General features: G+C 40.6%; 1 protein-coding gene across 1 annotated transcript in view; it reads left to right on the top strand.

Annotated features, from left to right (window-relative positions):
• SLC27A6 (solute carrier family 27 member 6) overlaps window positions 1-21842 on the top strand; it is a 51462-nt gene that overhangs the window by 5551 nt on the left and 24069 nt on the right. The window contains exons 2-4 of the mRNA XM_079787011.1: window positions 6092-6295; window positions 11017-11175; window positions 12723-12847. Of these exons, the coding sequence (XP_079643137.1) occupies window positions 6092-6295; window positions 11017-11175; window positions 12723-12847 (488 nt within the window). The remainder of the gene's footprint in view (window positions 1-6091; window positions 6296-11016; window positions 11176-12722; window positions 12848-21842) is intronic.

Raw genomic sequence — 21842 nt, 5'->3', positions numbered from 1 at the left:
CTGTTCACAAGAAGTAAAAATCCTGTGTCAGCTCAATAAAGTTAAAATAAGGCACGAAGCCCTGCCCTTTAGTTTTTGTGAACTGTTGCATTCAGAATGTGCAGGACAAATGTTCCAGTTAACAATCGGGCCATTGTAATTCTTCAAATGACTTTTAACCATAAAGTCATCTGTTTTTAAAGACCAAGAGGATGAGTTAGAGGAAAAATAAAGACCCTTTAAATTTTGTAGAGAGTAATATATATTCAGATAGATAAAATGGCCTGTGTAGACTTTTCTTTTTTTTTTTATCCATGTACCATGATATCCTGACATAAATCTATTTTCATTTTCAGGGAATTTCTATACTTTTTCTTATACTTAGTAGAATGAATCATTGTTTTGCCTTTTTTTTCTGTTTTAGATTCAGCTAGGTCAAGAATTACTGCCATCCCAAAAGAACACAACTGACTTTGATAGGCAGTTTAAGTGGCTTCATGGTTCACAAGCTGGCAAAGGCCATGTTCTACGCACGGACGATGCACCATTTATTCTTTACTGACCATAGAGACACTTGACCTGATGTTCTTAGTTGCAATATCTGCTGGCCTTGTATTTACTGTAAGGGCATGATGCTTGAGTACTGGCAGGAGCAAAAACAATTTACAGGGAGGCTGTGTTTCCTCAGACTAACTGGGAGAAATACCCATCTTGGACTCAGACAGACATGGGCTTGAATCCTAACTCTGCCATTGACGGACTGCTAACACATTGCTGATGACCAATGAATATCATTGGGTCTTATGTGAGTTAAATATAAAGGACACAGCAGAGTGCCTGACCCATAGTATATATTCAGTAAATGGTTACCGTAATTATTTTTAACTGCATAGTGGCAGAGACATATATGCAAAGTCTTTGCTCCCGAGTCTCCTAGTATGGGATTTGCTGTGGGCAGAAGGCTGTATGAAGGGAGATCCAGGCACATGTCACATGACCCGAGTAAACTGGTTTTAAGCCAGTTCTGTCCTCCCTAGTAACAGTGTAGTCATATCTGCTTCCCAGCCCTCAGAGACCAGGGCTGGAATGTTCTCAGACACAGGTTAGGAGCTAGATGGTTATCTATTCTCTGGCCAAGAAGAGTGGATTCTTTCATTTATTACCAAAAGGCTTGTGGCAAATAGCCCTGTTGGGGTCTGAATCTTAAAAAAATGCCATCTTGGAAGTGCCTTTTTAAAAAGATATAATTTATGTACTAATTAATCTAATTGTGCCTAGAGATTTTTTTATGGATTTCCTTTTCTAATTTTCACTACTTTGTCATTGAAAAATGGTAAACCAGGCACATTATGTCATTGTGCTCCCATTTGAGTAATAATTACTCATTGGCAATCAACGTATTGTAAATAATATTAAACAAAGTGTTTTACTTTTTATTTTCTTGTACACTTTTGCCTGCTTGTTCCCCAAAAGATGTGGGAACAGCTGAGAGGAAAACACATAACCAAACTTACAAACTTATGTGCATGTATTCAGGGCAGTTAATAAAATTGTTTCAAGGAACAGTGTGTAATCACAATTGAAAGACGTGCTTCTGTGCACTTCCTGGGATTATGATGATTGTTAATAAACTCATGTTTGTAAAAATAGCTGACACATTATTTATGATGAAATGAGTTTCAGGCCTGATGTGAGGTATTAGTATCTACATCACCATATGAACTGCTTTTGCTTACTTATGGGTCAGTTTTCTTAGAAACTGTAGCCTGCTCATGCATTCCATGAAAAACCTAAAGTGTTGCTCTAACTAATAGGATGGTAGTTATAAGTATGTGGTGAAATTGTAATTTCACTGTGGATTCTGTGTGAATATTGCTTTGCAATAATGGAAACTCAAGTTGACCATTTGTAATTGAGTATCATATTAGTTGTATTAATGCATAAAGTTTTAAAGTTGAAATGTTTGGCAATGTGTTAAGAGCTACAAGCAATACCTTTAAAAATATTAGCTTGTTTTATGTAGAACAGGGTAATTGGAAGAGTTTTTAATACAGTATGAGTAACTCACTGATTTTATAGCCTCATAAATTTGAATAAGATATATAATAATAATGTAGAAACAAGAAATTAATTTGTACAAAAAGTACTAGTGGATTGTAAGGAGAGACCTGGTTTTGTGCTGCAACCCCACCTAACATAGTGCCTTACAATGTGAGAAACAATGGAAGACCCTATTGCTTTGCAAAGAGAGATGGAGCCTTCTCCTGCAATGTAGACTTTGTTAAAGGTCTCAGCTATCTCATTTTCTTATGGTAGTTTACTTTCAAGACCTGCACGTACAGTGAATCCCAGGAGCAGAGGTCAATTCTCTGATCAGATATCTACCAGTATGCAGCCCCTATGGTGTATGTGGCCAGGGGCAATTAGCCAAAGCATGGAGGAGAGCACACGTCATTCTTTCGAGGCGCTTACAGTTCTAGAGATTTCAATGGCAGTACACTTCAATAAAGAGTATATCTTCATGAAACATGGCCAAGTTTCCTTGAAGGATTTTTTAAAATGCTACTTTTTGTCAAGACCTAATATTCAGAACTTAATTTCCAAATAACACTAAAACTTTTCTTCTTACTATAAAAGAGTGGCAGTGATAAGTAAATAATAATTCTTTTATCACCTACATAATATTTCACTTTTTTATTCCAATCTTCACTATTTTCACCCACATTTCCTACCACTATTGCAGGAATGCTTTTGTTAGATAAAATTCTACTTGAAAATTCTAAAAGGCTCAGCTAGGTCAATTTACTTTCAACGTATGAAGAAAGTTAAATTGTATCTCCTCAGATTCTTAGGAACCTGCTTGCTTCCTTTTTCCTGTAAAAGTCATCACTCTTTGTAAATGCTCACTGTTTCTTTAGACAATAATTCCAACAAAGATTTGGGGCCACAATTTAAATGAATCATAGTGTAACTCAATTTGCACTTATTTTGCCAATTTATATAGACATGTCATTCAGAACATATAGAAGTGAATGCTGCTAATTTACAATTCCAGGTGAGAGATTTGAAATTAAGATAATGAAATGAGTCGGTTCAGAGACTTGTACTTACACAGGGCAAAGTGCCAGAGAGAGTGACTAAAACAAAATTTAGTACTAAAAGTTAAAGGAAAATAGGAAGTCTAGATTACTTGTTTGTCTTGCTTTTTCATTTATTTGGGACTTGTTCTTCCCCCAGCATTCCTTGTGATTTTTCACTTCTCTGTCTTGGCAGAGCAATCTGTATGTGGCAGCTTCCTGTGTATGCTCACTAGAACTGGATACTTTCTCTGGACTCTTACAGTTTCTTTTGTGTGGATTTGTTATAGATATAAACATTTTAAAAATTTCAAGTCCTGCCCTGGCCAGTGTGGGTCTGTGGTTAGAGTATCGACCCTGGGACCAAAGAGTCTCAGGTTTGATTCCCAGTCAAGGGCATGTAGCTGGGTTGTGGATGCTTAGTGTGTCTAAAACACTGTACTTTTGGGGTGTCATGCTTCTAGCACTTAACAACATTGATATAAAATAACAAAGAAATTCCATTGATACATCTATTCTCAAAATCAGTTACCAAATACACAGTAGAGGGACAATTTATTGGCAAAATTTTGTAAGTAAAAATGTTACTGAATGCCCATATGTACCTCAAAGTTTTTTGTTAGGTCTTTCACTCATCCAGGCAATGAATATTTATTGAGCATCTCCTTTGTGCTAAATTCTGAGACTGTATCAGTGTACAAAACAAACTTTCTCAGCTCAAAGAGGTTACATTACCGTTCTTGGCCTATTCCCCAAAGCCACACAAATATCTATTTGTAAATTGGCTAATAAAATTTTACCATTGCATTGCTTTGCTGTGAATCATAGCATAGCTGAGGTGTAAAAGGTGCTGAAAGAAAGCAGATGGACAGATGGAAGGTGAGAGAGGGGAAAAGGAACAGTGTGAGGGCGGTAGTAAGGGAAGGGGAGAGGAAGGGAAAAGATGGAGATGAGGGAATCAAAAGGAGCAGAAAGGAGGACAAACGTGCACCCAACAAGCTTTTATGATTTAGCATCAGAACACCTGGGCTGCATCCCCACACTGCCTCTCCTAGAGGTCTGAGCTGGAGGAGATTACTTGCCCCTGTAACTATGCCTTCCTCATCTTTAAAATGAGGATATGGCTATGGTGAGGATCCCATAGATAACATATGGGAAAACACTGAAATTTATAAACTGCTTTAAAATGAAAGAGATTATTATTATTGATATATATATATATATATATATATATATATATATATCAAAGAATGTAATTATGTATACTTTTTCAAATGATATACAAGCATTGCAACATTTCCTATTTGTTCTAAGTAAAGAAAAAAGAATATATAGTGGGGCACATGCGGGAGGCTACCAGTCCATGTGTCTCTCTCACATCAGTGTTTCTCTCTCTCTCTCCCTCTCTCTCTCTCTCTCTCTCTCTCTCTCTCTCTCTCTTTCTCTCTCTGCCCTCCTCTCTCCCTCCCTTCTACTCTCTCTGAAAAGCAATGGGAAAAATATCCTCAGGAGACAAAAAAAAAAAAATTTCAAGTCCCACCTATGACATATCAACTCCTTACCGTTTTCTGTGTTTCCCTCATTTTCTTGCAGATTTTATTTGTGAACTGCCTTGTCCCATTTGACATATTTCTGTTGCTGCCTCTTTGGGATCAATCTGGGTTATAGATTTTGAGGAAGGAAATCATGAGTTTTTCACAAATGTCTTGTATTATGGTAGAACTAACCAGTGGCTGACAGATGGCTTTTTTATATAACTGGATAGTGATTCACATTTCCAGGAAAATGTTTAATGCAGGACCCTGATTCAACTTCAAAGCAGAATATATCTTGTGATTATTTTTAAAGTTTTGTTAAAACATTGGAATAGCCCTAGCCGGATTAGCTCAGTGGATAGAGCATTAGCCTGCGGACCTAAGGGTCCCAGGTCCGATTCTGGTCAAGGGCACGTGCTTGGTTGTGGGCTTGATCCCCAGTAGGGGGGGGGGTTAGGAGGCAGCCAATCAATGATTCTCTCTCATCATTGATGTTTCTATCTCTCTCTCGCTCCCCCTTCCTCTCTGAAATCAATAAAAATATATGTTTTTTAAAAAAACAACAACAACAAAAAACATTGGAATAAGTATAATTGCTTAGGTGGAAAGGTCCATATTTGCATGCACGTGAGCATTCTGACCAGGGCATGTTTTACATCTCTAAATCTCCTCACTTCACTTTGGGCTCTGAAATGGTCTCTAACTCATAATGATCTTGTGATTCCATAGCGATCAGGGGTTCTCCCAAATGTACTTCATTGTGGTTGAACTAAACAGTGATAGGCAGATGGCTTTCTGGAGCTACTGAGTTGTATTTCAAGGACAATGTTTAATGCAGTGTCCTGAATTTAGATTTAAAGCAGAGTTTAAAAAATAGTTTAATTTAAGCCCTGGCCGGTGTTGCTCAGTTGGTTGGAGTGTTGTCCTGTACACCAAAAGGTGGCGGGTTCAACTCCCGGTCAGGGCACATACCCAGGTTGTGGGTTCGATCCCTGGTCAGAGCATGTGCAGACAGCAACCAATTGATGTCTCTCTCTCTCTCTCTCTCTCTCTCTCTCTTTCTCTTTCTCTCTCTCTCTCTCTCTCTCTCTCTCTCTCTCTCTCTCTCTCTCTCTCTGTCTTTCTCTCTCTCCAGTCAGTAAATAGTGGGGCTGGGGTCCAATCCAGGGTAGTCTAATCCCAAATCTTGTCCCCTTTCTAAAAAATATATATACATTTATTTTAATTGGAAAAAAACATAGTCTGGATAATAACTTCTTCAAAATTCAATTTGAATTGGCCTATTTGTGTTGATTAAATTAAATGATGGCTAGATTTACCTTTCAGTTGATCCCATTGAAACAGAATAATAAAATGACTTTGATGTTACTTACCCAACATGAAAGTGAAATTAGCATTGTATTTACATTTTATTTCTATTCCAACACGCCCAAGAAAACCCAAGGTGGATGGTTTGAGATTTCTGTTTTGTTTACCTATTCCTAATCCTTTGGTTTTTAGATTTGCTTGAAGCTGTAGAAGAAATCCTCCCCAGCCTCCCAGATGACATGAGTGTTTGGGCGGTAAGAGATTCTGTTCCACGAGGCGTGATTTCACTCACAGAGAAACTGAGGACAGCATCTGACAAGCCGCTGCCACGCAGCCACCATGTTGCCTCGAACCTCAAGACTCCGTCTCTTTATATTTTCACCTCTGGAACAACAGGTATGACTCTTTTTGTTTTCTTAATACCCAAAAAGAAAGCAACAGTGTTGGGCAAATTTCTGCCATGAGTAATGGCATTAACTTGAACTCGGTCTAACTTGAACTTGGCAAGTCACCACGTTCACTTTTGATAGCACCAAGGAAAGGCCAAGGACTGTCCCAAGACTTGACCAGCTCCTTTGGCAAGATCTTGGCTAGCTTCTCTGTTCCTTAGATTCCTGGTATACAAAATGGGGAGATTCCTTTAAATAGTTTCTAATCATCCTGCTGGATCAAAAAAAATCCCTTAGTCTACTTTAAAACAGTTTTATATATTCTTGTTTAAAATGTTAAATCCTTAAAACAATTCAGCTGTCGCTGCAATTTAAGCTCCTGTAGCTGGCTCTGCTGGCTCTGCTGACTCTCCTAAGGTGACTGGAACATGTGACAAACAGGAAGTCTTGAAGGCATAGCAGGTTTGGGAGAAAATACAAAACAGAATCAAGTAACTAAACTCTCCCTTCTTTAGATAAACAATAATAACATGCACACATCAAAAAATAATAATAATAATTAAACTGCTTGAGAATTCAAAAGAAATGTTACACTTAATTGATTCTTAGGAAAAACCGAATGGTATTTCAGAGGCCAAACAAGCTTTTGTAATTAGTTCGAAGATGACTGGGGGTTTGAATGAGACATATTAAGAATATACTGTTACTAATTTCTTTTGCACAGGTGGTATTGGAAGCAAAACTACGATTGCATACTTTTTTTACTTTTTTCTTCTTTCCTTTCCCTCCCTTTTCTTCATTTCTTCCTTTCTTTTCCTACATTTTATTTTATTTATTTTATTTTATTTCTACTTGGAACCTAAGAATGATCTCTTTCAAGTTAGAGAGTAGACTATATATTTTTACTATGTTTACAAGCTTTGATAAATGAACTGGAAAATGCTAGTATGTACCAACTTGTCAGCATAAATTAGTCTGACTTGGACTTTGAAAGAGACAATGAAACTCTAGAAATGATCAACTTTGAAAAATTCCTGCAGAAGATTATTAACTGGTTTATCTTTATGACCGTGTCTTGTGAAAAAATAGAAAGTGACTCTGGCCTTTAAACAATCTTCTCCACTGCTCCTCCCCTGCAGCCTCCTCCCCAGCCCAAAGAGAACAGCTTTTGTTCTTCAGGATTAAAACCAGCGTGTTTTATACATTTGCACAACAGGCTGAAAGCAAAGGCATTGCTATGTTTTCGTATGGTATTTATTTGTATTGAAGTTATATAGCACAGAAGTGAAAATTTAAAAGTTTTAGAGTCTCCTTCACCAAACCAACTACACTGAGTACTTTTGTATCTTTCTTTATATAAACACCTCCATATGTCTAAATAGAATCAGTATCTTACTAGACACATAAATAGATACATACTAAAAAGCATCTACTGATTTTTCTCATAGGAGGATGAGGGTTTTGTCTTCTTTTATCAGCACTCTCTTCCTCCACTCATTTCTTTTTCTCTTGGGCCGGCACTTTCTCTCCCCAGCATCACACTAATATTATTTCACCATAAATTTTGACTCTATTAGTATCAGTATCATAACTTACTAAACACTATTTCTAGCTGAGCTCTACAGTGTAGCATAAGTATATTTCTTTCCTTTCACATAAAACTCCTTCCACCCTGAAATTAATCACTGTTTTTGTTTGCTAGCCTGGTTTCCTATACACATATAACTGGCTCATGCTCACCCCTTTGTCAAAAAGGTAACTCACCTTTGAAACTGAAAGGATGGTCTGTATTTTATCAGTCCATGATTTTGGCCTTCTCTTTTCCAGAGCCTTCCTCACTCTACTTCAGTCTTGACCAGTTACTTTCTTACCGTCCTGGTTTCATTCTTCGCTGTATTCCCAGGAATTCCCTTCAACTCTTTTCTTTTTTCTGACCCCCTAATTCTTAGATCCTAAGTTTGTTTCCTGGTTTACTTTTCATTTTGTCATTGTCCTGCTTTCAGTAGCTGTCTGATAAAGAGTGTTTAGGAGGTAGGGTTGATCCTCACATGTCTGAAAATGTCTTCTTTTTTCTACCCTTACACTTGTTTGTATAGAAGCCAAATTAGAAATGATTTTTGTGCAGGGGTTTGAAGACATACTCTATTATCTTGTGACTCTCAGTATACATATTAAGAAGTCTTTTTCTTTCTGATTTCTTATTCTTTATATGCAAACTGGTATTCTTTTTCTTTCTTTTGGAGGATTTTTAGAATCTTTTATGAGTTTTCATTAGTCTATAATGTCATAATGACTTATAGGGGGACTGGTCTTATTCATCCTTTTTGCTGGGAAATTTGTAAACCTTTTTAGTATAGAAACTCATGTCTTGCAATTCTAGTTACTTGAAAAAAAAATTTTAAGTCCTACTTCCCTTCTCTTTCCTTTTCTATTTCTGTTCTTTCTCCTCGTTCCCTCCTTCTAGTACATTTGCTTGTTTGTTTATTCTTTTATCTTTAGAACTCTAACATTTTGAAGATTGCCCCTCCTGGACTGAGTTATTAATTCTATTTTTTCTGTTTTCCTTCTCTTATCTTTTGATTTACTTTTTGAGAGATTTATCTTCTAACCCTTGTGTTCTCTTAATATTCCTTTTTTGGCTATTTTTGTATTATTGATATTTTATATCCTCATATCTCTTGGAATATTAATTATAATAACTTTTTGAAAATTTACCCTCTTTACCTTGTCTTCATTTTCTTCATCATCCTTTTGTTTGGGGTTTGTATTGGTCTCTAACCTTTACCATAGAGAATTTCCTCAAATATCTGGTGACTTTTGACCGACAGTTAATACTTAAAGTACAGAACACACAAAACGTCAGAACACACAAAAAACATAGCACATGCTGACTAGATGAGCTCTGTGTGCCTGGTGGGACCTGTGGACTGGGTGATTTCATTGTCCAGGACACTTTGTTGGGGGATTTATGACTGTCAGTGTCCTAGCTTTTACTGTGGGCTATTCAGATTCCTCAGACAAGGATCTGGAAGGATAAAACTAGGTAAGGGTCAAAAGGGAGCTGGAGGAGTATGCAGACTTTCCCTTCTTCCCCCTATTTGTCCAGTCTCTCTCTTTCCTGCTGTTTCCAGAGTTACCTTTTCCAGAGAATAAATCTCAGATCATCTACCAGTGTGGAGGAAGCAATCTGGGACTGTAATTTTATTTTATTATATTATATTTTATTGAATTTTAAAACCAATATCAAAAGCATATATTGACATTCTTGCACAATTAGTTTGGGAATGACCTATTATACAGGGAAAGTTATTCGAGTATCTTTTTTTAGCTCAAAGTCCTGAGCACCATGAGGTCTTATTGAGGCCAGAACAGAGCAACATACAAAATTAGGCATACAGATAATGTCATGCTTTATGAATACAAAGCTATCAAAGAATGTAACAAAATCACATTGAGCCTCAGTAAGGATTTAATTGATTTTTTTTATAAAAAGCATTTCTCTTTCTCTCTTTCTAATATAAACTGACTAGGGGCCTGGTGCACGAATTCATGCACCAGTGGGGTCCCTTGGCCTGGCCTGCAGGATCGGGCCAAAACCAGCTCTCCAACATCCCCTGGAGGGGTCCCGGATTGTGAGAGGGCACAGGTGCACAATCAGGGCCAGGGAGGGATGTGGGAGGTTGACCAGCCAGGGAGGAACCAGGGGAGGGCTCCAGGGCATGTCCAGCCTGTCTCACTCAGTCTTGATCAGCTGGACCCCAGCAGCAAGCTAACCACCAGTTGGAGCATCTGCCCCCTAGTGGTCAGTGCACATTATAGCGAGTGGTTGAGCAGCCTTCGCATATCATTAGCATATTACACTTTGATTGGTTGAACGGACAACCAGATGACCAGATACTTAGCCTGTTAGGCTTTTATTATATGGGATGTTTTACAACTCAAACCCGAACTGAATTAAATGATTATAATGGTAATAAATATGAGAATTTACATCAATCAGTATGTCACCTAATATCATAAAAATCATTAGATTTTCACAAAAAAATAAATGTATACTATTGATAATGAAGAAAGTGTTGGTGCAAGTTAGGAAGTGATGTAGCAAGTCAGGATTTAAAAAGTTACATGAGTCTTCTCACAGGCCCTTTCGGCAGGTTATAAGGGAGCCCTTTGGATGATATTGAATATTTCCTTACCACTCTTACTGCTGCCAAGTCCTGTTTGCCCAGGACCATGAAAATATTATATTCTGGGACCCAGGAACAAATTCAGAGTGTATTTGACTAAGAAAAGAATTAAGGTCAGTTTTCATACCATTAAAGTCTATGGGACCTACGACATTATGTGGTATCTTGGTGAACAAGAGGTAAGATTTACGTATATAGATTCTGTGTCAATGTAATTGCTTCATATACAGAATTTCTATAAAGCTCCCTGTTTATAGTTCCATAATAATCTTCTATTCCATGAGGTACATGGTAAGCAATTTTCTGAGCCTCTTTTGGGGTTCTGTGGGGGCTAATCAGCTTTCTTCAAGGCTTCACCTTAGTTCTCAGCTTCTTGAGTGGATGGTGTCAGTGATCCATCTGCTTTCCTAAATCTTGTTGCTGTCATCTCTAAATCCGTTCTTTGTGCCTCTATTTTGGCCTTGGTTAGGTAGCCTCAAGATGTCTAGGAGAGACCATACTTCATTCCTATTACAGATGTATGTTTTTTCTTTTCTCCCAGGTCTACCAAAAGCAGCTGTGATTACCCAGCTGCAGGCTTTAAAGGGTGCTGCTGGATTGTGGGCTTTTGGTTGTACTAGTGACGACATCATTTATATAACCCTTCCTCTGTATCATAGTTCTGGAGCTATCCTGGGAATTGGTGGATGTATTGAGTTAGGTAAGTTGTTATTTTCTGTATGATACATTTTCAAAATGCCTAATAATTAGAACTTGTATTTTTAAATTTTGATACTCTACCAGTAGAATTCAGAATGATTGTGTGCATACTATGTAATTATACCATTTAATAATTTATACAATTTATTAAAAGTACACAATTTCATGATATGCTCAGTGTATTCCTGAAGTGGAAAGAGTAGTACCCTAGGAGTTTGGCCATGCGGATGGAGCTGGCTCTTGACTGGGCTTTCTTCTCCACGGGGTCGCTCATCCTTTAATAGTCTATCCTGGCCTCCTTAAATGGTGGTAGAAACCTTTAAAGAGAGTGAATGTGGAAGCTGCAGCTCTTAGGGCTTATCCTTGGGAGTCATTTTGTTGATCAAAGCAAGTCACAAGCCAGTCTGGTTTCAGAAACTGAAGGGTTGGGATATAGACCCTGTCTCAGGAAGGGAGACGTGACAAACTTACGCTGGAAAGGTAAGTGCATAGTAAGCATTGCTGAGGCTGTCTTCACCAGCAGTGTGCCCCAGACACCAAATAAGTTTGTTGGTGGTGCTTGTGACACAGTAGATTCCATTCATAAACATGCTGAGGTTATGTGTCTGTTACCAGCTCGTCCTGAAATTATATATAAACTAGAGGCCCGGTGCACAAATTCGTGCATGGGTGGGGTCCCTCAGGGTGGCCTGTGGGGATCGGGCCCCAGCTCATGCCCCCAGGCTCGCAGCCCCGAAGCCCCACCTGGTGCCATGCCCTCACCTTCTCCACCATCCTGCCTGCAGGGAGATCGACCAGGGCAGGAGCCCCCCCACCCCCACCCCCGCCCAGCTCCCTCAGTGCCTGGGAGCTGGGAGGCAGCCCCACCCCCCACCGCCGCCACCACTGTTGGTCACCATCTGTGGGGCAAACAGTGGGGCCATCAGTCCCTCGCTCGCACCCACCTTGGCCTGGCACCACCCACTCATCTGATCCACCGTCCCGCTGCGGTCCCACTCTCGTCAGGTACCACTGGGGCCCACAGTGCCTCCACTGCCGCCCGCTGCCAGTGCCACATCACTGATGCCCCCCATGTTCCGCGCTGCCCCCTGGTGGTCAGCACTCGTCATAGCGAGTGGTTGAACTCCTGGTCTCCCAGTCGAACTCCCAGTGCAATGACCACCCAAGGGACAATTTGCATATTAGGCTTTTATTATGTAGGATAGAGATCATTTACTACTGTTTATATGTCTAAAATACTATAAAGTAACTTTGTAGAGTAGCATATTTAGAATATGATCAATGTCCACAGTAAGTAAAGATGATGGTCAAATCATTAGAGCTTTCCTTTCGGACATATTCATGTGACCTACAGTGTTGCTAAAGTTAGGTTCTGCAGTCATCAGTGAACTTTTTATTGGAGCTGTCTTACTAACCCCCTTACCCTCAATCTCAAGATATGGACTGTAAGATTAATGTTTTCAAATGAGCTTGATATAAATGGCCACTGCTGGATTATAAAATCCCTTGAACTTTTTACGTAGTACCCTTTTTTGCCTCTTCTCATAGGAGCTACTTGTGTATTAAAGAAGAAATTCTCAGCAAGCCAGTTTTGGAATGACTGCAAAAAGTATAATGTGACTGTGTTTCAATATATTGGAGAAATTTGTCGTTACCTTTGCAAACAACCTAAGGTAAGAGTAATCATTCTAATGGAGAAGTAAATCCAGAAAGAAAAGTATTGAGAGAAAACGTAATTTTTGTTTGTTATACTCTACTAGGGACCCGTTGCAGGAATATTTCCTGCAAGACTTCTGGCGGCGGGCTTCCCTCCCACCCCCCCACCTCTCCCGCTGCGGCGGGCGGGGCGGGGCGGGGCGGGCCAAAAGGGCGGGGCGCCTCCCGCCCATCCCGCCCACCCAACCCAGCCCACCTCGCCCCACACTCCTGACCCTCTGCGCCTGCTGACGCAGCTGCCTCTGTGGCCATGCACTGCCGCTGGCTCTGATCACCCTGACCCGCCTCGCAAGCTGCCGCCGCCTCCTCAGCCCCGCGCGCTGCTGCTGCTGCGCGCCCCACCCGCCCACCCACCCCACCACACGACACCAGTCTTGCCACGCCCCGCCCGCAGCCACCACCGCCTCCAAGGCCACCACGGCCTCACACACCGCCCGCCATGCCCCGCCTGCCGCCTCCACTGTGCGCCCCTCCCACCACCGCCACCACCGCTCACACTGCCTGCCACCGGCTCAGAGGCCACCATGGCCGCGTGCTCCACAGCTGCGCCACCGCCCACCCACACAGCTGCCATGCTTTCTGCTTTCTTCACTCCTCCCTCCCTCAGCATATGCAAATTAACCACCATCTTGTGCGCTCTGGTTGGCTGTGGGCATAGCGAAGGTACGGTCAATTTGCATATTACTGTTTTATTAGATATGATCTTCTTCCAGAACATAGTTTAGCTGACTTACACAGATAAAATAACTTAATCCAAGATAAAATGAATACAAAACAAATCAGAAAAAAAATAAAAGGAGAGTTATGGAGGAGTGTACTATTAATGTGCTCTATATTGTGGCAGAAAAGACAGACCTGCAATCCAGTTCACTTCATGTTTAGACTGATGGCAATCTCCGTGTACATAGCATGCATCTGATTATGAAAAGAGATACATGCTATGTTTACAGAAAGCAATTATTCCAAGGTTGAATTAAATAATCTTCCTAAATGCTGTTTAAAAAAACACAACTAACAACACTGATTTTACTTGTTTTTCCATTTTTGTTTTATTTTGAATAAGTGATTATATTAGAATATCTTTTTGTTTGGTTTTGCTTTAAATGTAAAAAAGAAATTTTGCTTTGGCTTACACTTCTCTTCCCACCTAAAGCAATCATTCCCACAGAGTTTTGGTAAAATGCCCCCTTCTGAAAGTAAACAGGCAGAGAATTGCAACAGCCTGAAGTTTGTCTTTATTAATGTGTTTGCTTTGTTGCCTTCAGAAGTTATTTTTATTTTCCTGGTCTCATCTGTAGTTCAAGATGATTATTTTTTAACTGTCTGAATTTCTAAACATTTTTGAGGATACAAAGAAGTGACTCAGTAATCAAGTCAACACCATCCCTTGAAGAATGGTGATAGAGAATGCTTACCCTTAGACCAGTGATGGGCAACCTTTTGAGCTTGGTGTGTCAAACTTCGCCAAAAAATTGAGCATAACTCGGGTAGTGTGACACTTTGAGGAAAAAACTAACTCCAAGACTGTAGTCGCAAATGTTTCAACCTCAGGAGCAGCAAATGTTTCATCCTTGGCATGCGGGCCCGTGTCATCAGAAATGGCTACGCGTGTCAGGGCTGACACGCATGTCATAGGTTCGCCATCACTGCCTTAGACTCTCAACCCACAGGTTGAGAACCGCTAGCAGGGTCACCTAAGACCATCGGAAAACACAGATATTTACATTACGATTCATAACAGTAGCAAAATTACAGTTATGAAGTAGCAACGAAAATAGGTTTATGGTTGGGGGTCACCACAGCATGAGGAACTGTATTAAAGGGTCGTGGCATTGGAAAGGTTGAGAACCACTGCCTTAGAGACAGCCTGCCCTGTGCTGTGCCTCTGAGAAACACCCTTCCCAGACCAGGGCATTTCTCACCTTTGCCATCATCACCCCAGTTTAAGGCATGGAAGGCGGGCTGAGATGTCTTCTCTGGTCAGCTAAAATAAGGAATCCTTCCTTTACCCACAGCACAGCTAAAATGAGATTGCAGGCATTTAAATAAAACTTTATTAAAGATATGGGATTACACAAGGGACATAAACACAGAAAAAAATGTGACACTGGATAATCTTATTTACAAAATGCTTTTATTTACCTTAAGCTTGGAGTTTACTAGGGACAGACCTCCTGTCTAGCTCCTGACCTTCCTCGTGGCAGAAGCCTCCTATCTTACTCCTTTTGTTTGGTCAGGAGTGCTTGGGCAGCTATGGATTTCCTGGAGCCATAGCTAAGACAGGGAGTCCCAGAGGAATGTTTTAGGTGGTTTTTACCTTTATTCTCTTCAGGGAGACTGCCATTATCAGGATTGTGATCTTACCTGAAGAGTCCCAATGGAAGAATTATAATGCCACAACCTGGCATATTTTCTCTTCTAGTTTTCATTATACTCTTTGGCAATATGATTTCTGGATTGAGTTAATTTACGGAATTAATGTCCTGCAGTAAGATAAAAGCCATAGTTCATAGTAGGTATTATCTAATGAACTTCCCCAGGGCCTTTCTAAGTGTTCCCCCAGGCACTCCAATTTCCTCTCATCCTTTAATAGAAACATTAGCTTTTGCAAGGTCCTCTGCTCACTAAGTAGTTATTGAATGGTCGAATACATGCATTTATTATTGTCCTAAAGTTTTACCGTCTTGTATAATGCTGCAATTAGTATCTTCATGCAATATAGTCAGTACAAGGGTCTCAGAAGTGAAAGTAGTCAGCAGACATGGATATTTTGGTGATTTTTATGGAATATTTCCAGATTGCATTTCAAAGTGGTTGAAGTTAATCTAAACAATGTGGAAATATGCCTATTGCACAGTCTTTTATCAGTACTGGGGGCGTTAAAAATAGTATGCTAGAGAACTCAGCCCTCCCTGAAGCTTCCTCAAAAGTGTCTGAAAGAAGGAAAAGGGGAAATAAGCCAGTCCTGATGGCCCACCCTTTCAAATAGGGTGGATAAAGCCCAATTTGCTTGGGCTTCTTAATAATAGTTTATTTTAACAAAGAATGCCTTGGGTTGTTGTTTTTTTAATGGGGAAAAGATTATTTAACTTTATAATTTTATAGGCTAGAAATAATCATATATTTAATTTCTTTATTAAGATTACTGGCAAGGTATGATAGTGTTAATAAAGATATTAATAGTTTGTCATATTTTCTATAAATCTTTTTCAAGGTGTTTTCCTTTGAATTTTTTATGAAATGAAATATCTCTTTTACCTCTTTACAGTTGTAATGCACAAATTTTGAGGAAATGAGATAATTTAGAGAACTGAGAACTGAAAAAGAATTCCTGATTACTTTAGTTAATTTAGATATTTTAATTCTGAGATAAGTTATTTGAAGGAAAGACGGTGTTTGTGAAATAATCTCTAAGCACTTACTTGTAGGCAGGAGCAAGGGAAATAAATACAGCTTTGCCCAAAGGAAAGCTTAATCGTTTTCCTGAGCTGAGGTGCATTGTATTCCTAATCTCTTTGTTGGGCTCACACAGAACAAGTACAAGCAGTTCTTGGCATTAAAGTTTAGGCAAAGGAGAGTCTTCTGTTAGGACATCTTATCCTTTCAAGAACTTGCTTTTTGCTGTCCAGTGTTCATTCCTTTCTATGAGCTTCTAGGAAGGGGTCGTGCCTACTGTGCAACTAGAACAGCAGTGGATTCGGGTAGCGCCAGAGAGTGAACCAGTGATGTGGTCCACACCCTCGATGAATTAAAATAGGATGTCTCATAAGCCATGGTTTGAAGTCCCATAGACACTCATTTAAAATAAATGCTTAAGTAAAAGAAAGCAAAACCACACATTCTCTGAATATATCCAGATTCGTTGTGAATGTCAGGGTAAGTAATATATTCCAAAGGAGATTTACCTGCAAGGAAAATCAGTCTGAGTTGAGTGTTTATATATTTAGTAGATGCATAAAAACGCCCTAGGATTGGCTTTCCTTGGCAAAAGTGTTTATCCACCCCACACCCAATCCCGACTTTTTTCTCTTTTTCAAAGCTCCAGTTGCAAAAGTTCCTTTGGCATAAACATTGACATAAACATTTGGCATGTTTATGCCAAACTGGTGGCAGCAGCACTGTCCTTAAAAAAAAAAAAAAAAAAGCCAAGGTACTGGCTCCTCTTATTCACGGAGCAGTGAGGTAACTATTCTCTTCCCCTGAGACTAGGAGAGCAATTGTTTCCAACCTTCCTTTATATATATATATATATACTAGAGGCCCAGTGCACAGATTTGTGCACCGGTGGGGTCCCTCAGCCTGGCCTGCGGGGATCAGGCCGAAACCGGCTCTCCGACATCCCCCAAGGGGTCCCAGATTGCGGGGGCCAACGGACCCCACCAGTGCACGAATCTGTGCACCAGACCTCTAGTATGCATATAAGATCATTGGTTAATCTCCTCCCACCCTCCCCCCTTCCCTCTGAGATTCATCATTCTGTTCCATGTTTCCATGCCTGTGGTTTCTGCTCCTGCATTGAGTGTCTGCCCCCAGGTGGTTAATGCGCGTCATAGCTACTGAATGGTTGGCCAGTCAGCCGGTCGGCCAGTCACTTAGGATTTTATATATATAGATACGCACACACACGTTCTTATTGATTTCAGAGAGGAAGAGAAAGGGAGAGAGAGAGGGAGAGAGAGATATCAATGATGAGAGAGAATCATTGATCAGCTACCTCCTACACGCCCACACCAGGAATCAAACTGTGACCTCCTGGTTCATAGATAGATGCTCAACCACTGAGCTACACTGACCAGGCGAATTCTTTCCAACCTTGCAATCTCCCAAGTTTTCTATGTTTCTGAAGCAATGCAATACAATTTCTGATTGCATCTAATTTTTTTTTTTAAGATTAACGCTGCATTTAATATGATAGGATGATAGGTGAGGAACATGGTAGAACTCTAACATCAGTATCTGGGGAACTCCTGCTATAGAATATATCTTATTTAAATAATTCTTAAGGCAGTCGATAGTAAACCATACTTACATCCGGATATATCTTGGGATAGAGTCATATATGTCACTCATGTCATTCAAGTAATATTGTTGATTTGGGTATGCGGGGGCGGGGCACACAAGGCAAATAAGACCCCTTTTCTCATGGAACTGACACTCTAGTTTGGGGAGAGAGAAAATAAACCAGCAAAGATATGAAGAAAACTCATTACAATGACAAGTATGGAGAAATGAAACAGGTTGAGATGCTAGAGAATGATGAGTGGTGGGAGTGGGACCCTGCTAATTAGATGGAGTGGTCAGGGAAGACTGCACTGAGTGGTCACTTATGAGATGAGGAACTGATAGGACGGGTGGGATCCAGCTGGAAAAGCTGGGGGATTGCAGTCCTCACAGAATGAACTAAAAACTAAGAGACCCATAGAGGACCCAGCCTGACTGTTTGAAGAGAAGAAGAATGGCTGGCCCATTTGTGGACCAGATCTGATAGGGCTCGGAGGATCATAAATAGGAATTTGGATTTTACTTCCATCAGAGCATTTGAGAAAAGATAAAAGCAAATTGTAAAAAGCTGTACCAATTTGGATCTGTTTTGAAGGAAAGATGGCAGGACATGTTAGTTCAGGGACAGGGAGTGAAGGAATGGATAAAATCAGGAATAGAGTCCAGAGTTTTGGTTCAAACACCTAGTTAAATTGTGAACCATTTGAAGAAATAAGGAAAACAGATTTGAGGGGTGAAATTAAGTTTATTTTGGACCTGTTAAGTTTGGTATGTTAATAAGGCACCCATGTGAAGAAGTAAAATAGGATGTACAAATCTGGACCCCAGAGAGTATAGTGTGGGCAGGGTCTAATTAAAAAAATCACGCATATGTGTGAAGCCTACTTTTCAAGTTAATAGCATACTTTATCATTTAGGCTATAGACAGGGTGTCCCATAAAAATGTATACACACTTTAACAGCTGATAGCTCCATGTTGAAAATGAAGTGTATTTTAATAAACACTGCCTTTATAATTATTCAAAGTGTGTGTATACATTTTTGGGGACACCCTATACATATTTTCTGTAAATTATATCCCTTTTCTTTTTATTCTGTTTTCTTAAAATCTGAGAGATTCTCGGGGAGCCAGAAAGGATCCTTATGATTCTAGATTATTTCGTTACGGTGCATTAAAACTTTGACAAAATGGGCCCAGCCAGAGACAGACTGACCACAATGGCAGGGCCTTCTCCCAGGAGCCTCACAAGGTGGTTTCATCTTAGTGAATATGCCGAAATTGAAGATAGTCTTCAGCCTGACAGGCTCACAACCCCATCTAGTCAGTGTTTGTCTTTAGATTAGACTCACATAAACCAGGCTCAAAAATAAATTTTCTCCATGGCTCGATATTTCTCATCTCTAATGTTAGAGAGCCCAGGACTCCACAATCACACATTTTCTCTCTTCTCTCTTCTCTCCTTCCCTGAACATGTTCCTGGCTGCAAATACCTTCCACAACTTAACTCAAGTTTACATCTCCAGGCCTGTCTTCTCTCTTGATTTCAAGTTGTAGATGTCTGGATTCCCACTTAATCGCCTCACTTAGAAATCTAATTGATATCTTCTGTCAAAAATGGCGAGAGCCTAACTTTTTACCACCTCCATTAAAATGTACTCCTTGACACCTTGACCTTCTCAGTTAATGACAACTCCATCCTTCCAGGTATTCAGTCACAAAATCTCTGGGATTCCCTTGAAATTTCTTTTTCTCACACCCCTGTCTAATCCATGAGCAAATCTTGCAGATCGTACTTTCAAATATATCCACAGTCAAACCTCAATTTACCACCTACCTGCTACTCTCATCTAAGCACTACTTACTTCCTGCCTCTAATTTTAGCAATAGCCTCTTCCTTATTCCATGTTTGGAATAGTAGTTGATATGATTCTATTAAAGTGTAAGTCAGATTATGTTACTTCACTACCCAGTTCCCTCAGACGGTTTATTTGAAAGAAAATTCAAATTCCCTTAGCATGGACCACACGCTCTAAGTAATCTGCTCCCCTGCTGGGACCTCCCCTGACCCCCCTCCCCCGCCCCCGCCCACCTCTACCCCACACACTCTACTCCTTGTTCACACTGCTGCAGCCTCACCAACCTCCTTGCTTTTCCTTCAATGCACCAGGACTGTCAGTCTCACCCCATTGAATATTCCCCCAGATATTTGTGTGGCTCACCCTCTGACCCTCCTAGCAAGTGCCTTGTCTGGCCACAACCCACATTGGTGTCTGGTATGGTCACCTTACCCACTCAGATGGACCCCAAACGCTACATTTGTTCTGCTGATGCCACCAGGGGAATATGAACAGGCTTATTGCTCACATGACAGGGCTTTCTGGGGAAGGCAGGGTGGGATCCCAAGCATGTCCAAAAATGACTTGAAAGAGACTGGTTCAGCTTTCATTGTGATAAGCAGGCAGCGCTGGGGCAAGGAGTCCTGTGCATTCAGAACTGCTTGTGTGCTTTGTGGTACCAACGGGAGGAGCACGGGGCTTTCCCGTTAGCGTGCCAGATGTGGGCAGAAGAGGAAAGGGGACTGACCGGTGTGGCTGGAAAGTCATCAGCCGTCAAACATCGAGAACGGAGTCAGACTCTTCACTACAATGTGTGTCTCCTTGTCTTCTTTCACTGCTTTATTTTTCCTCATATAAGTTATTAGCCCATTACACATTACCCCTACGTTACCCACACACACTATAAGTTTCAGGAAAGCAGAGAGTTCATGTTTTTTTCTCTACATAATTGTATCCTCAGTACCGACAGTGGTGTCTGGCATATAGTAGGTGCTCAATGAAAATTCGTAGAATTATATTTTAGAAATCAAGTGCTCTAACAAGCCCAGCTGCTGGGAGACTCCTGTGCTCAGGACAAACCCAGTCTTTCCCTAGTCCTAGACCTGCAAGGGAAGTCGGTTATAATCAGGAAGTCGGAGTTCCTGGGGAGGACAGAAGCAAAGAGGGAGTTTGGATATATCAGAGTTGCATCATCGCATGGAGGGAGCCAGGCCATTGCTGCATCCAGCTCACAGCTCATGGGCACCTGCACTTTCAGAACATTTCATTCATGAATCGTGGTTGGGGCTCAGGTGACCCTTTTCCTGGGTTTCCAGGGAAGAGCAAGCTCCCTCGGTGTCTGCAGTGTGTTGTTGTTGTTTTTTCAGGTGAGTCAGCACAGCCATTCAGATTAGAGGCCAGGGCTGCTCGCTCTTTCGAAGGCAACTTTGAAATGTCTCTGGACTGAAGCATTGTTTTCCTTCCACTTTCAGCCCTCCCCAGGGCTGCCAGGAGAGAAAGCGCCTGTTCAGAATACGTGGTCTGTAAACAGCAATACCATTACTATTACAGCTAGAAAATGAGCATGAAATAAGCCCACAGTGTGCTTGCTTTTTGCTGTAACACTTGAGATCACAGAGGTCTTTTCAAACTATTATTTATGCCTTAAGATGATTTGTGAACTGATGGCTGTCATCTCTGAAACCATGGCCTGCCCAGACCCAGGCTGCAGAGGCAGCATGACAAAGACTCTCAGGGGACACCGGAGCCCGCGCTGGCTTAGCCTGGCAGGCTGCTCGTTTTATGTCCTGGGCCCCCACCCTCTCCCACGACCATGCCTTTCCTGCTTCAGCATAAGAAATTCTGCTATTTTGTATGGGGCAGGGGTGCCCCAGGATTCTCTGATACCCTATTTGTATTTAATGTTGTTTTGTATCTATTCTGTAATACCTACTTGGCTTGCTATCAATATGTTTTTGATGCATATTAGTGTCTGTGAAGGAAGCGAACTGTTGGAATGTGTAGTTACTGTTATGGGGTATGTTGGTGTGCGTATGTAATTATCAGTGAGTTTTAAGAAAAAGAGGTCTTACATTAAATAGAATCAAGATGAAAGAATTATAATCCCTAACATAT

The sequence above is a fragment of the Cnephaeus nilssonii genome (assembly GCF_951640355.1).
Source record: "Cnephaeus nilssonii genome assembly, chromosome: 2".
NCBI classification, from domain to species: Eukaryota; Metazoa; Chordata; class Mammalia; order Chiroptera; family Vespertilionidae; genus Cnephaeus; species Cnephaeus nilssonii.
The sequence above is the reverse complement of the archived record's forward strand: the minus strand, read 5'-3'. Positions and strand labels throughout refer to the sequence as shown.